The 15222-nt window shown below is 43.8% G+C and overlaps 1 protein-coding gene across 2 annotated transcripts in view; it reads left to right on the top strand.

Annotated features, from left to right (window-relative positions):
• The window catches only part of HK3 (hexokinase 3), a 50996-nt gene that overhangs the window by 12682 nt on the left and 23092 nt on the right, over window positions 1-15222 (top strand). For both annotated transcript variants that reach the window (XM_072631105.1, XM_072631104.1), the window contains exons 3-9: window positions 6112-6274; window positions 6625-6779; window positions 7117-7236; window positions 7401-7496; window positions 14260-14359; window positions 14450-14633; window positions 14886-15041. In XM_072631105.1, the coding sequence (XP_072487206.1) occupies window positions 6112-6274; window positions 6625-6779; window positions 7117-7236; window positions 7401-7496; window positions 14260-14359; window positions 14450-14633; window positions 14886-15041 (974 nt within the window). The remainder of the gene's footprint in view (window positions 1-6111; window positions 6275-6624; window positions 6780-7116; window positions 7237-7400; window positions 7497-14259; window positions 14360-14449; window positions 14634-14885; window positions 15042-15222) is intronic.

Here is a 15222-nt window from a genome sequence, read left to right as displayed (position 1 = left end):
CAAAGACACAGAAATCAAGGCTTCTGTGTCCCAGCCCACCCAATGGGCTCAGGCCATGGAAGAGCTCAAAAGGAATTTTGAAAATCAAGTTAGAGAGGTGGAGGAAAAACTGGGAAGAGAAATGAGAGAGATGAAAGAAAAGCATGAAAAGCAGATCAGCTCCCTGCTAAAGGAGAACCAAAAAAATGTTGAAGAAATTAACACCTTGAAAACTAGCCTAACTCAATTGGCAAAAGAGGTTCAAAAAGCCAGTGAGGAGAAGAATGCTTTCAAAAGCAGAATTAGCCAAATGGAAAAGGAGATTCAAAAGCTCACTGAAGAAAATAGTTCTTTCAAAACTAGAATGGCACAGATGGAGGCTAAGGACTTTGTGAGAAAGTATGATATCACGGAACAAAGAGAGAAGAATGGAAAAATGGAAGATAATGTGAAATATCTCATTGGAAAAACAACTGACCTGGAAAATAGATTCAGGAGAGACAATTTAAAAATTTTGGGACTACCTGAAAGCCATGATCAAAAGAAGAGCTTAGACATCATCTTCCATGAAATTATCAAGGAAAACTGCCCTGAGATTCTAGAACCAGAGGGCAAAATAAATATTCAAGGAATCCACTGAACACCGCATGAAAGAGATCCAAAAAGAGAAACTCCTAGGAACATTGTGGCCAAATTCCAGAGTTCCCAGGTCAAGGAGAAAATATTGCAAGCAGCTAGAAAGAAACAATTCAAGTATTGTGGAAATACAATCAGGATAACACAAGATCTAGCAGCCTCTACATTAAAGGATCGAAAGGCATGGAATAGGATATTCCAGAAGTCAAAGGAACTAGGACTAAAACCAAGAATCACCTACCCAGCAAAACTGAGTATAATACTTGAGGGGAAAAAATGGTCTTTCAATGAAATAGAGGATTTTCAAATTTTCTTGATGAAAAGACCAGAGCTGAAAAGAAAATTTGACTTTCAAACACAAGAATGAAGAGAACCATGAAAAGGTGAACAGCAAAGAGAAGTCATAAGGGACTTATAGAAGTTGAACTGTTTACATTCCTACATGGAAAGACAATATTTGTAACTCTTGAAACATTTCAGTATCTGGGAACTGGGTGGGAGTACACACATACACATGCACACACGCACACATACATAGAGACAGAGTGCACAGAGTGAATTGAAGAGGATGGGATCATATCTTAAAAAAAAATGAAATCAAGCAGTGAGAGAGAAATATATTGGGAGGAGAAAGGGAGAAATTGAATGGGGCAAATTATCTCTCATAAAAGAGGCAAGCAAAAGACTCATTAGTGGAGGGATAAAGAGGGGAGGTGAGAGAAAAACATGAAGTCTACTCTCATCACATTCCACTAAAGGAAAGAATAAAATGCACACTCATTTTGGTAGGAAAACCTATCTCACAATACAGGAAAGTGGGGAACAAGGGGACAAGCAGGGTGGGGGGGATGATAGAAGGGAGGGCATGGGGAGGAGAATGCAATTCGAGGTCAACACTCATGGGGAGGGATAGGATCAAAAGAGAATAGAAGTAATGGGGGACAGGATAGGATGGAGGGAAATATAGTTAGTCCTATACAACACAACTATTATGGAAGTCATTTGCAAAACTACACAGATTTGGCCTATATTGAATTGCTTGCCTTCCAAAGGGAAGGGGTGGAGAGGGAGGGAGGTAAAGAAGTTGGAACTCAAAGTGTTAGGATCAACTGTAATGTTCTTACCACTAGAAAATAAGAAATACAGGTAAAGGGGTAAAGAAAGCTATCTGACCCTACAGGACAAAAGAGAAGACGGAGACAAGGGCAGAGAGGGATGATAGAAGAAAGAGTAGATTGGTTACAGGGGCAATTAGAATGCTTGGGTTTGGGGGGGGAGGGGATAAAAGGGGAGAAAATTTGTAACCCAAAATTTTATGAAAATGAATGTTAAAAATTGAAAAAAAAAAAAAAAGAGAAACAGGGAGAATTAGACATCATTCCTTGGGGATCCCAAGTGAGAAGGAACAGAACCAGAGCTCTGATGATGGGAAGGAGGCCTCCAAGCATCTGTGTGAGCTGTGCACAAACCTAGACTTGGCTTTCCTCTGGCTTTAGACACCAGTCTAGTCAGAAGCTAGTAACCCTAAATAATAGAATCTTAGAGCTAAAAAGAATTTCATAGACTAACCCAACTTGTACCTGAATCTATATCAACTTGAACTTGAATCTCATCTATAATGTCCCCAAGAAATGGTCACTGAGCATATTTAATTTAACAAACCTAATTAAGCACCTACTATGTGCAAAGGGGGCAGCATTCTCCATTCCAGTAGGAAGGATACACCATGTATGAAGTTTTCTTAAAAAAAAAATGCAAAGTACATCAAAGTAAATACTCAGTCAAAAATGCAAAATAATGCTAACAACTGAGTAGAGGGTGGGGAAAGATCAGCAAAAGTCACCTATAGGAAGTGGCCTCTGAGCTAAACCTCAAAAGGAGACTAAGGATTTGAATTCAATTCAACAAACATTTATTAAGCACTGACTATGCTAGGCACTTGCTTAGAGCTAGAGATACAAAATGAAGATACAAAAATGAAGCATTTACCGCCATATAGAATCTTGCATTCTTGGAGAGATGGAGGGAGAAGGAACACCATATACACAGATAAATAGTATACAATACAAAAAGTAATTTCCAGGGGAGGGAGGAAAGGAATAAGCACTTATGTAGCACCTACTATGTGCCATGCACATTCTAAGCACTTTTACAAGTTCATTTGATCCTCACAACAATCCTGGGAAGTAGATGCTATTAATATCACCATTTTGCAGTTGAGAAAACTGAGGCAAACAGTGGTTAAGTGACTTGCCTAAGGTCACATCTTAGCATCTAAGGTTGGATTTGAACTTAGGTCTTCCTTACTCCAGGCCCAGTGCTCTACCCATTGTACCACCAGTCACCTCTTTGCCAGAGGAGAGCAAAAGTCTAATACGAAGAGTAGTTTCTTTAAAAATAAGACTTGGATTTGAGAGAGCACAATGGAAAGATAGATAGGAAAGGATGGAATGGGGGCACAGGAAGTACAAGGCTACTTGCCATGGAGAGGTTTTAGGGAGTGAGGAGTGATGGTCTAGGAAGGGAGCTCGTAGTCCAGATTGTCATGACCTTTATAGCAACAAAGGTTATGTTGATTTGATTATCAGTATCTGAGAAAGAGGTAAGAAATGAGGGTGTGTGGTGGGGTTTGAGAAGTGAGAGAGAAGAATGACTAGTCTCTGGTCTTGCCTTAGTCCTGGTCAAGGCAGGAGTCCTGAGGCCAGATTGGTGGGTTGAAGAATGTTTGAAGTGCTCACCTTCAGACAGGTCATGTCTAAGAGATAAATCAATCAACATTTATTAAGCACCTACTATGTGCCAGGTACTTCTTCGGTGATGCAGAAGAGGCAAAACAGTCCCAGCCTTCAAGAAGCTCACAGAGGGATGAAGCAAATAAATATATACACGTAAGCTAGATACAGGATAAATAGGAGATAATTAACAGAGGGAAGGCACTAGAATTAAGAGAGGCTGGGAAGGGCTTTTTGTAGAAGATGGGATTTTAATTGGGCTTTAAAAGGAAGCCAGGGAGATCAGTACGTAGAGATGAGGAGCTTAGCACAGTGCCTGATACCTAGGGGGACACTTAATAAACGTTTATTGATTGAGGAAGGAAAAAAATCCAGGCATAGGAGACAGAGAAAATGTCAGACTGGAGGGATGGAATATCTTATTTATGGAAGAGCCTGGAGGTCAGTATCACTGGGTCAGAGTATGTAGCAAGGAATATGGTGTAAGAAGACTGAAAACTAGGAGGGGGCTCAGCTATGAAGGGCTTTAAAAGTCAAGCAGAGCATTTTGTATTTGATCCTGGAGGTAATAAGGAGCCTTTGAAGGGGTGATGGTGGGGGATTAGGGTGTGTGTGTGTGTGACCTGCAGTAGGACCTGCACTTCAGGAAAATCACTCCAGTGGCTGAATGAAGAATGGATTGGAGTTGGAAAAGAGTTGAGGCAGGCAGACCCACCAGGAGGTTATTGCAGTAGTCCAGGTGTGATACTACTACAGTGGTGAAGTTTCAGAGGAGAGAAGGGGATGTAATGGAGATGTCACAAAGGTGAAATCAACAGGCTTTGGCAAGAGGTTGGGAATGGGGAGTGAGAGATAGTGAGGAATTGAGGATGACTCCTTGGTTGTGAGCCTAAGGAACTGAGAGGATGATGAGATACCCCCTGCAGTAACAGAGAAAGCAAATTGGGCTAGGATTTAGGGAAAAGGATAATCAATTCCACTTTGGACATACTGAGTTTAAGATGTCTACATCCAAGTTCAAGATTTCTGAAAGGCAGAGATGTGAAAATGGAGGTCAGCAGAGAGATGGGGCTATGAGACTAGAGATGGTAATTTAAATCCATGGAAGGTGATGAGATCACCAAGTGTAGTAATGTAGAGAGTAAAGAAAAGATGGTAAGAAAGCAGGAATGCTCAGGCGAGGGTCTCTGGAGTGGGAGTGGGGTGGCAGTGGAACCTCAACTGTGGTTGGATTGTCTCTCCAGTTGCCTAACTCACCTGAATTTGCTCCAGGTTCTGAAATCCCTAATTATGGCTTTGATCATTGCTACTCATAGAGAGAGCGGTTTCAGTAAAGTGGCAGGACTGAAAGCCAGATTAAAAGTAGTGAGAAAGGAGATGGGGAAGTGGAGGCAATAAGTATAGATGGCTGTTTCTAAGAGTTTGTTTGTGAAAGGGTGGGTAGACACAGGATGAGAGCTTGAGGGGATGACAGGGTTAAGTGAAGGATTTTTTTTAAGCATGGGGAAGACTTGAGCTTGTTTGAAGGCAGGAGGGGAAGAAGCCAGAAATTGAAAGAGGCTGAAGATGACAAAAGTGCGGAAGATCAAAGGAGTTCATTTCCAGAGGAGATGGGAAAGTATGGGCTCAGAGACACAAGCCAAAGCATTGACCTTGGCTAGAAAGAGGGTCACTCCTTCCTTAGAGACTGGAGCAAAGGAGAGAAGAATGGGGTGTGTGTGTGATGTTTTAAGATATAGAAAAAGGGAAAAGAGGAAGCTCATGATGGAGGGTGACTATTTTCTCAATAAAATAGGAGATCAGGGAATTTGCTAAGAGGGAGAACAGCATATGGAGATTGAGGAAAGCAAAGGTTTCCAGCAGCCTTTGTGGGGAATGAGATAAAGAGTAAATTAGTGAAGATAAAAGAGGTTATTCTCTGCTTGAAGCCTCTAGTTGGGGGCAGGAGAACAGAAGGAGCCCCCCTCTTTCTCTAGACCCCAGCCCTGATGGTTTGTGGCTGTGTATGTATGTGTGGGAGCCTGGTGTCACATAAAGAATACTGGATTTGGAGGCAGAAATCCATTCAAATCCTGGTTATATTAAAAGTTGGGCTAACCAGTTCCTTCTTCTGGGCATCAGTGCTCTCATCTGTCAAATGAAAAGGGTTGGGTCATGCTTCTGGTGCTTTCCAGCTCTAAATCTCTGATCCCAACTGTATGCCCTTGGACAAGTCCCTTCACCAAGACAGCTTTTCTTTCTATAAAAATGGAACAATATTGGCTGTTGTACCTATCTCATAGACTTCTTTGGAAGGAAACAATCATTTATTAACTACCTGCTGTGTGCCAGATACTGTGCTAAGCACTTTATAGATATTATCTCACTTGATCCTTTCAATAACCCTGGGAGGTAGGTGCTATTGGTATCCCCATTTTACAATTGAGGAAAACAGAGATGAAATGACTTGCCCAGAGTCTCATAGCAAAGTAAGTTTTAGAGGCAGGATTTGAACTTGGATTGTCCTGAATCCAATCCTAGCACTCTAGCTACAAGTCCCACCTCTTTTGAAGATGTGCTTTATAAATCTTCGCAGACTCTAAGCAGGAGCTGCAGTGGTTGTTACTTCAAGGTGAGAGGGGATCAGATACATTCTCTGAGGCGGGAAGTCACTCATCCCGGTCCTTTGGGAGAGGCAGCTGACATGTGAGTGGCAGATGCCAGCCTAAAGCCCAGGCTTTTGCCATGTACATGATGACCTCTACTTGTCGATGAACCTCTCTAGGTGCAGCAATGCCTGAAACAGTTTGAGGTGACGGAGAAGCAGTTGCAGCAGATCCAGGCAGGCATCCTTCAGGACATGGAGCAGGCTTTAAGCAGGCAGACGGACCCCACCCCCACTGTTCGAATGCTGCCCACCTATGTTCGATCCACTCCACAAGGCACTGGTGGGTTTCCGGGCTTTGGCAGGATCAGGTCCCAGAAACAGATGCATCCCAAGAGTCGTCACTCCTGACCTTAACTCCCTGCGCCAGACCCCAGGGACAGGATTCAGGACCTCGGAGAAGGGCCAGAGGACAGCCTCTCTCTCTCTCTCTCTCTTTTTTCTTCTCCAGCAACTATCTCCAGCTTACTCTTCCATACCCATATTAGAGGAGGTTCAGTGGGCATGGCAGGGAGACGAGGGGCCGGAGATAGGGGAGGACTTACATGGGGAGGGCTCTCCTGGGAAGGATAGGAGCAGGAAACAAGTCTCCTATCCTATTCCTCTCTTCCATTCTTTTATCCCCAACCCCAGAGCAGGGCAATTTCCTGGTGCTGGAGCTAGGGACCTCAGGAACCACTTTGCGGGTGCTGTGGGTGACACTCACTGGCATTACTGCCCCGAGAAAAGAACCAGTAAGCTGGGAGTTCACCATCCCCACAGAAATCATGCTTGGCACTGGTCAGCAGGTAAGCTTCTGGGTCTGCAGTGGCTATACATTCAGTGACCAACATGCCTCAGGGGAGAACTTGATGTCCACTGTGCCCTGGAGATGTATTATAGGTTGGGCATTTCTAGAGGCCTGGTCTCTGACTGTTAACCCAGGTGGTTTGGGCAGAATGGACTATTGTACAGTGTTCATGTTCCTAGAAGCCAGACCTTGTCACATGGCTGAGGATTCTGAGGCATGGGATAACCACCATGGAGGTCAGAGCCTCCCAATACACTGTGGCCTGGCCTTTCCCCTTCCCCACTTGTCCCTGGCTTCCCTGATCTCCCCAGAAGCCTCACTTCCTGCTCCTACAGCTCTTTGACTTTGCTGCTGGCTGCTTGGTGGAATTCCTGGATCAACTGAAGGTGGGGTCCCAGTCCATCCAGCTGGGCTTCAACTTTTCTTTCCCCTGTCACCAGACAGGCCTTGACCAGGTAAGATGGGGGAGCACTGGGGGCTTTCAACCTATGGTAAGTTAGAAACAGGCTGCCAGCTCCTTTGATGAGCATCTCCTAGGGGAAGAGCTTTATGTGGGAGGGAAACAAAGGGATGACAGCAAAGAGGATTAATTAATTGTCCTTTTTTGCTCCCTCCCCAGAGCACCCTTATTTCCTGGACCAAGGGCTTCAGGTGCAGTGGTGTGGAGGGCCAGGATGTGGTACAGCTGCTGAGAGATGCCATCCAGAGGCAGGGGGTAAGAAGAGGGGGAGGGTAGGGGGGATTTGGGTAAAGAAGATAACCTGGAGCTGGGAGTGCCAGGAATTCTACGAGCATCCCCAGCAGGACATATGCTTGTGTGTGCATGCATGGAAGGTTCAGTTCTAGTCCCACTAACTTGCTAATTGTGACCTCTGTGAACTTGGGCAAGTAAATCCTATCTCTGAGTCATGGTTTCTTCCTCTGAAAAATGAGGGAGTTGGACTGGATCATCTTGAAGATTCCTTCCAGCTGTAAATGGGGAACTATGAGCATGTAGTTAATTAGCCAGAAGAGGTATGGTGCAATGGAAAAAATTGCGGATTTGGAGTCATGAGATTTGTGTCTGAGTCACCCACTTAACCACTGTGACCTTAAGCTAACTCTTGCCATCTCTGAGCCTTAATTTCCTCTTCTGTAAAATAAGGAGATTGAAATAGATAGTGTCTAAGATCTCTATATAAGGTCAATACTTCAAAAATTAATTCAGGCTGTTCATTGGAAGGTCAAATGCTGAAGCTTAACTACTTTGGCTGCATAATAAGACAGGATTCATTAGAAAAAATCCTGATGTTGGGAAAGATTGAAGACAAAAGAAAGAGGGGATGGCATCATGGAAACATCAAACACGAGCTTGGACAGACTTCAAGAGATAGTGGAGGATAGAAGGTCTTGGTGTGCTTCATAGAGTCATGAAGAATCAGACATGACTGAACAAAAGTACCTACAACAAGCTCTATCAGCTCTACTGTTGTATTTATTATTCTAAGTATTTATTGAAAGCCTCCTGTGTACTCAGTCCCCTTAGGGAAGACAGAAATGATTGAGCCCTGCCCTGGAGGAGCTGATGATATTGGGGAGATAATATGCATATAAAGCTTTCCTAACAACACCCAACAACCTTTGCTACAGGCCTAGTGAGTAATAGTCAGTGCTCTAACAGTTCAGAAAAGAGAAACATCAGGTTGTGCTGGGCCAACCAAAACCCTTCAAACTCCTAGCTCTGAAGTGTTCTAGTTGTATGGAATTGAGCCTCAGATGATTGGCAGGATATATATGGGCCCACCAGAGGGGACAGCAATGATGGAGGTGTGGGCATTAATATGCAGGGGATGTAGGAGAGAGTATGTGTTGGAGGTGGAAGCTCAATTCCATGTGGACAGTCTCGGGCGGGTAAAGGTGGGAACTTCTAAATCTTAGAGTTCTCATGAGGCCCCCCCAGAAAACAGCAGGGAATCGAGGAGTGAGACCGAGCTATCTCGTGTATTTCCGCCTCTTCCCATGAGAAACGTGATGGGAGGAGCATCCCCGCCCTCGAGACTGACCTGGATCTGGGCACACCTATTGTTATCTAACAGGCATGGTATTCAGGTGCAAACTACGTGGCCAGAGAGCTTAATTAGGGTCAGGAAAGCCTGAAGGCACTCTTAGCGCAGGAGGGGCCCTTACAGGACAGAAGGCACCTCTTCCCTTTTCCTCTCTTTGCTCTCCCTTCCCCCTCTCTCCCCACTTCCACTTCTGCTTCCAATCTCTTACTGTAAGATCTTTGCCTCCTTGGGAGACTTCTCTCTCCCTCCTAAGGAAGAGTTCCCCCTGCACATGTAACCAGGACCCTGAATAAAGCTTAACCCTTGTTCGACTCCGGAAAGTCTCTTCTCTCATACGTTTATCCGGTTTGGCCAACCGAAGACCTGGGACAGGTAAGGTAAGACTCAGGTAGCCCTCAGGCCTCTAGGCCTGGCAAGTATGTAGTATCTTTATGTAGTATGTAGTAAGCAAAAAGACCAGCCTGACTCTAGCTTGGTTAGGCAGTGACGTGAGATGAAGGTATAAAAGTAAGGTGGGACTAGACTATGTGTTGCTTCACACATCAGACTGCATAGTTTGGATGTTACTCTGCAGGAGGTGAGGAGCCATGGAAGGTATATGACAAACGTGGCATATTAGAGAGGCAAACCTGGTTATATGCCCAGTGGAAGGAGGAGACTGGAGACAGGAATAATGGTTAGGATGCAATCATAGGAGTCTGGGCAAAAAGCTATGGGGGCTTGGCCTTGGACAGTGACTGTAAATAAGAAGGGTTAGGCAGATGGAAGAGAAAAACTTTATGAGACTTGGTGACTGATGAGAGGTGCGTGTATGAGTGAGTGGATGGAGGTATAAGGAAGCAAAGTCAGAAGTGACGCTTGAGGTTATTTGGGCTTAAGGTCCAAGTGCCCAGGAGAATGGTGATGATGCCATTGAAAGAAATAAGGAAGTTAAGGGGAAGAATAGGTTTTGGGGAAAAATTAAGCTCCATTTGAGGTGCCAATGGGAATCCAGGTTGAGATTTCTGTGCTTAGATAAAGGATTGGAGAAAGAGATAAGGACTTGGCTAGAGATAAGAGAGAGATATGAAAGAAACTACTGGAGTGGATGACTTAGGGATGGGATCAGAAGGGAGGAGACTACCATTGAACTTATAGTACCATAAGTTACCATACAGTTGTTATTTACAAGAGGAAATTAGTTTGATGATTCAAGAAGCTGGTATGTTTGAGAAATACTATAGCTAAAGAAAAAATGGGAGAGGCCACAGTAAGGGGACCAAGAAGAGGAAATCTAGGAGAGAGTAGTATCACAGAAAGCAAGGTAGGAGAGGGTGATTGACAGTGCCAACTGAATGTCAAGGAGGATGCAGGCTGAGAAAAGATCATGCGATCTGATGATCAGGAAGTCACAAGTGACCATGGAGAGAAGGATTTCACTGGGGTGATGGGGACTAAAGCCAAGTAGCTAGTTGTTGAGGCAAGACTGATGCCTCATGGGAACTTAAGCTCACAAGCTAGGAAAGACCTTAGACTCTAAGGCTTCGAGTGTATTTAAGGAGATAGAGAGGGTAACCACTCAATAGAAAAGTGTGACAGTGAATAAAAGGATAGAGTTAGAGTGGTTGCTCAAGCTGCAAGGTAGGGCACCATTTAGAGAAGATTTCTTTTTTTCCAATATAAGCAAGATTTGAATGTGTTGGAAGGCAAAGGAGATGGTTTTGGTGCATCCCCACACTAGGGGTGGGGACAGTTGATGTGGCTTCTAGGGAGTGGAGTGTATGAGAGAACATTCATTTGATAACTGGTAAAACTGATCTCTATTAAGACAGCTAGTTAGAGATAGTCTACCTACAGTGCCTCTTGGATGACTCATAATCTTTCCCACTCTTACCCATCATATCCATTCCATTTAATTCAACAAACATGTGTTAAGGGCCCCTCATAATGTGCACGCACTGTCAGGCCCTGGGAATGCAAAGATTCAAATAATAACAAAGACCCCTGCCTTTAAGGGTCTTAAAATGTTCAGGGCAATAGAATACATATACAGATAAATAAAAGTAATTTAATTAAAGTAATTTAAAGATCTAGAACAAGATAGATCAAGAACAGCCTACAGTAGAAGGAAGTACCTGAACTGAGCCTTGAAAGAAGGTAGGGATTTGAAGAGATGGACATGAGGAGAGAGTACATTCTAGACATGGGGCCCTGCCAGTGCAAAGGTGTGGAGATGGGAAATGGATACGGTTGGCAGGATAGCCAGTTGTTTAGTTTGGCTGGAATGTAGAGTTTATGAAGAAGAAAATTATGAAATAATACTTGAAAGGTAGGTCTGAATCAGATTCAAAGAACTTTAAATGCCTGACCAAAGTCTCTGTATTTTATCCTTAGAGGCTATAGGGAATCACAGGAAGAAAGTTTTTGAGCAGGTAGCTGGACCTGCATCTTAAGAATATTAATTTGGCTGTTATGTGGAGGATAGATGGGAGAAGGGAGAAACTGGAAGCAGGGAGACCAATTAGGAGGCTATGGAAATAGTCTAGGTGAAAGGGAATAGGGTTAAGGTCCTGAACTAGAGGAGTGCTGTCGGAGAGGGGAATGGATGTGAAAGATGTGGAGGGGAGGGAGCAAAGACGACAAGACTTGACCGCTGATTAGCTATGGGTTTGAGGGCAAGTGAGTTTTTTTTTAAATTTTATTTTATTTATTTTCAGTGTTCTACAATCACTACCATATAACTTAGATTCCCTGCCCCCCAACCCCCACCGAGATGGCATACAATTTTTTCTAGGTTCTACACATACATTCCTATTAAATACATTTTCACTATAGTCATGCTATATAGAAGAATTAAAATGAATGCAAGTGAGTTTTATTCCAGAGTATAGTACTAGGAACTGTGGATGGGAATTTCAAAGAGACAAAATTTAGGCTCAATGTCAGGAAAAGCATCCTGACAACAAAAGCTATTCTGAAGTAGAGTGATCTGCCTCAGGTTGTGAGTGCAGAGAAGGGGATGAATGTGGGAGATGCAGTGCAGATATGACCCATGGGGCTTGAAAGATGACTGGATAAAGGAGGGAAGGGAGAGGGAGTGCCAGGAACTGTGCTAAGTAAGCAAGTACCTGATTTGATCCTCACCACAACTCAAGAAAGTAGGTGCTGCTTTTATTCCCACTTTACAGTGAAGGAAACTGAGGCAGATAGAAGTTAAGTGACTTGCCTAGGGTCACACAGTTGGTAAATGTCTCAGAGAGAGGGGATAATAGAGGATGATACTGAAATTGTGAAACTGGATGTCTGGAAGAATGATGCTGCCCTCATCAGAATTAGGGGGAGTATGAAGAAGGTATGGGTTTTGAGCAAATATAATGAGTTCAGTCTGGAGAGATTGATGTTGAATCCAGCAAACAGAGGGCAATGCTGAACTGGAGTTCAGGAGAGATTTTAGGGTTGGATATATAGATCTGAGAGCTATCTGTATAGAGATAATAAGTGAATCCATGGAAGCTGATGACATCACTATGAGGGCTTGGGATAGAGCCTTGGGGGACCCACACTTAATGAACAGGACAAGGATGTTAGTCCAGTTGAGGAGACTATGTCAACTAGGTATGGCAAGCACCAAAATAAGAGCATGTCATGGCAGCCAAGGGATTTATACCCGGCTCCTGAGAGAACTGGCTTCATGCAGCCATCTATCTCTTTGTTTCAGCACCTGCTTGTTTAAGGAGCTCCATGCCCCTGATCTCTTCCTATCCAGCCATCTTACTCCTGTCAGAATAATCTTTGGTTTTGAAATCAATCAATTAGTAAGCATTAATTAAATGCCTCCTATTTGCATGGCACTGTGAACTAGATGCTAGGGATACAAAGAGAAAATTGCCCCCATTCTAGGCTTTTACAATTTGGTGCCAATCTCTCTATATTTCCAGATATATTGTGAATTATACTCCTTCACACACTTGACCTTCCATTCCAATTAGCTTACTTTCTGAAGAGAACATTCATCTCTCTGCCCATGCCTGGGTTATAATCCAGCCTCACCTTCACCCCTAGAGAATCCCTAACTTTCTTCCAAAATGAGTTCAAATGCCACCTAAAGCTTATCTTGATCCCCCTGGGTGTAAATCCCCCCTCATCTTTTTTTGTTTACTTTGTAAATGTTTCAGTTGCTTTTCTGTATGCAATTGTTTCACTCCCAATAAAATGAAAGCTCTTTGAAGGAAGGGACTGTTTCCTTGTTGCTTTTGTATCTCCACACCTAGTATAGTGCCTGCACATAATAGGCCCATAATAAATGTCAGTGGAATGTTGAATGAATCGATAGGTACGGGTATATTATTTACTAAAAGGGACCTTAGAGATCATCTCGTCCATGTCCTTTATTTACAGAGGAGGAAATGGAAAAAGTTACTCAAAGTCACATAAGTTGTACCTAAGAGAAGGGATCTGAAGACAAGAGTCAGGATTTCAGTACACCGCACTGGTTACACAGGAATAGTAACACTTCTTTGCCTCCTACTCCAGATCTTCCACAATCTAGTGCCATCCCATTTTCACAGGCATCTTCTGTTTCTCTCCTCTACAAACTGTCTGTTCTGGTCATGTTGTTTGACCATTTGTTCCCCAGCTATGTCTCTATGTTGGGAATGTCTTCCTCCTCCTTTTTTGCTTGTCAAATTACAATCCATTCTTTTTTTCTTCTAAATTTAATATTTTATTTTCCCCAATTACATGTAAAAACAATTTTAACATTCTTTTTTTTCTCAGATTTTGAGTTCCAAATTATCTCCCTCCCTCATCTTCCCCCATTGAGAAGGCAAACAGTTTGACATAGGTTATACATGTGTATTCATACAAAATATTTCCATGTAAGTCATGTTCAGTCCATTCTTTAAAGCCCAACTTAAAAGCTAACTCCTCCAGGAAGCCTTTTTGCCAAAGGGCACTCAGTTCTTCACTTATAAATGTAGATTATAATATGGCATTATTGGGGTTTGTGTCAGCTCCAAAGGCAGAACAAAGAGCAAATGGGTAGAAGTGATAGGGACAAGCTTTGGTTTGGTGTTAGGAAAAAACTTTCTAAAGATTAGACCTCTCTGAAAGTGGAATGGGTTAACTTGGAACTGAGTAGATTTCCCATTCTTGGAGCTTTTCAGATCTCTGCTCGAGGGTAGTATTGTTGAAGGGACACCTGTTCAGGTATGAGTTGGATTAGGTGAATAACCGTCTCTTTCAATTCAAACATTCAATAGCAGGTGCCAAATAAATGTTGAATAGTGTATTCAATTTTATTGATTCCAGGAATGTGCATCAAAATTAGATTCCAATCCTGATATAGTACCAATTACCCAGAAATGTATCTGATGGGCAGTGATGATGGTGTCATGTCTCCTCACTCCCTCCAATCAAGCTCTGACCACCCTCTACTGACCTCTCTTCCCCCAGGCCTACAACATTGATGTGGTGGCTGTAGTGAACGACACAGTGGGCACCATGATGAGCTGTGACCTTAGGCCCCAGGCATGTGAGATTGGGCTTGTTGTAGGTGAGGATGCTTCTGCTTGGTGAGCAACGTGGGGGAGGCTGTACTGCCCACTCACCTGCACAGCCCATAACCAGTCTCCTCTGGCCACAGACACAGGGACCAATGCTTGTTACATGGAGGAGGCCCGACATGTAAGGGAGCTGGGGGAAGACAAGGGACGTATGTGTGTCAACGTTCAGTGGGGTTCCTTTGGAGATAGTGGGGCCCTGGAACCTGTGCAGACACCCTTTGATCTCCAACTGGACCAGGAATCCTTGAACCCTGGCACTCAAAGGTGATACTGGAGTTTGGGGAGAATTGAGATGTTTTGTTTTCTGTGTCCTTATCCATCCATCCCTCCCTAACACCTATGCACCCTTTTGAAGAAGGGAGCAAATGAATGTTAGTGCCAGGTCTCTTTGGGGGTGGGGCCTTGGTTTGTTGGGTCTGTTTCCTCCCACCCTCATTCCCCCTCCACTCTGAGTCCACTGTGTTTTGGGGACAAGCCTTGCGATGACAGTGGTTCCTTTTCTCTCTGGTTCCCCAGGTTTGAGAAGATGGTTGGGGGTCTGTACCTGGGAGAACTCGCACGCTTGGTGATGATATATTTGGCTGGTCAGAGGGCCCTTTTTGGTGGTGTCACCTCCCCTGCTCTGCTAACCCATGGATCTGTGCACATAGAGCACGTGATGGAGATAGAGGAGTGAGTTAGGGGAACATTGAGAGTCCCTGGTTTGTGGAAGAGAAAGATTTGAATCAACTAGCCTGGGATAGGAGAACTTTTGGGAGGCCCTGGCCTGGAGGGGAATGTGTATGTCATGGGGGTGGGAAAGGTATAAGGGATTAAGGGCTGATGGTCCATGGGGCATCCCTTCTATCTGATA

Source organism: Notamacropus eugenii, chromosome 1 (assembly GCF_028372415.1).
Source record: "Notamacropus eugenii isolate mMacEug1 chromosome 1, mMacEug1.pri_v2, whole genome shotgun sequence".
Lineage (NCBI taxonomy): Eukaryota > Metazoa > Chordata > Mammalia > Diprotodontia > Macropodidae > Notamacropus > Notamacropus eugenii.
This window is presented reverse-complemented; position numbering and strand designations above follow the sequence as displayed.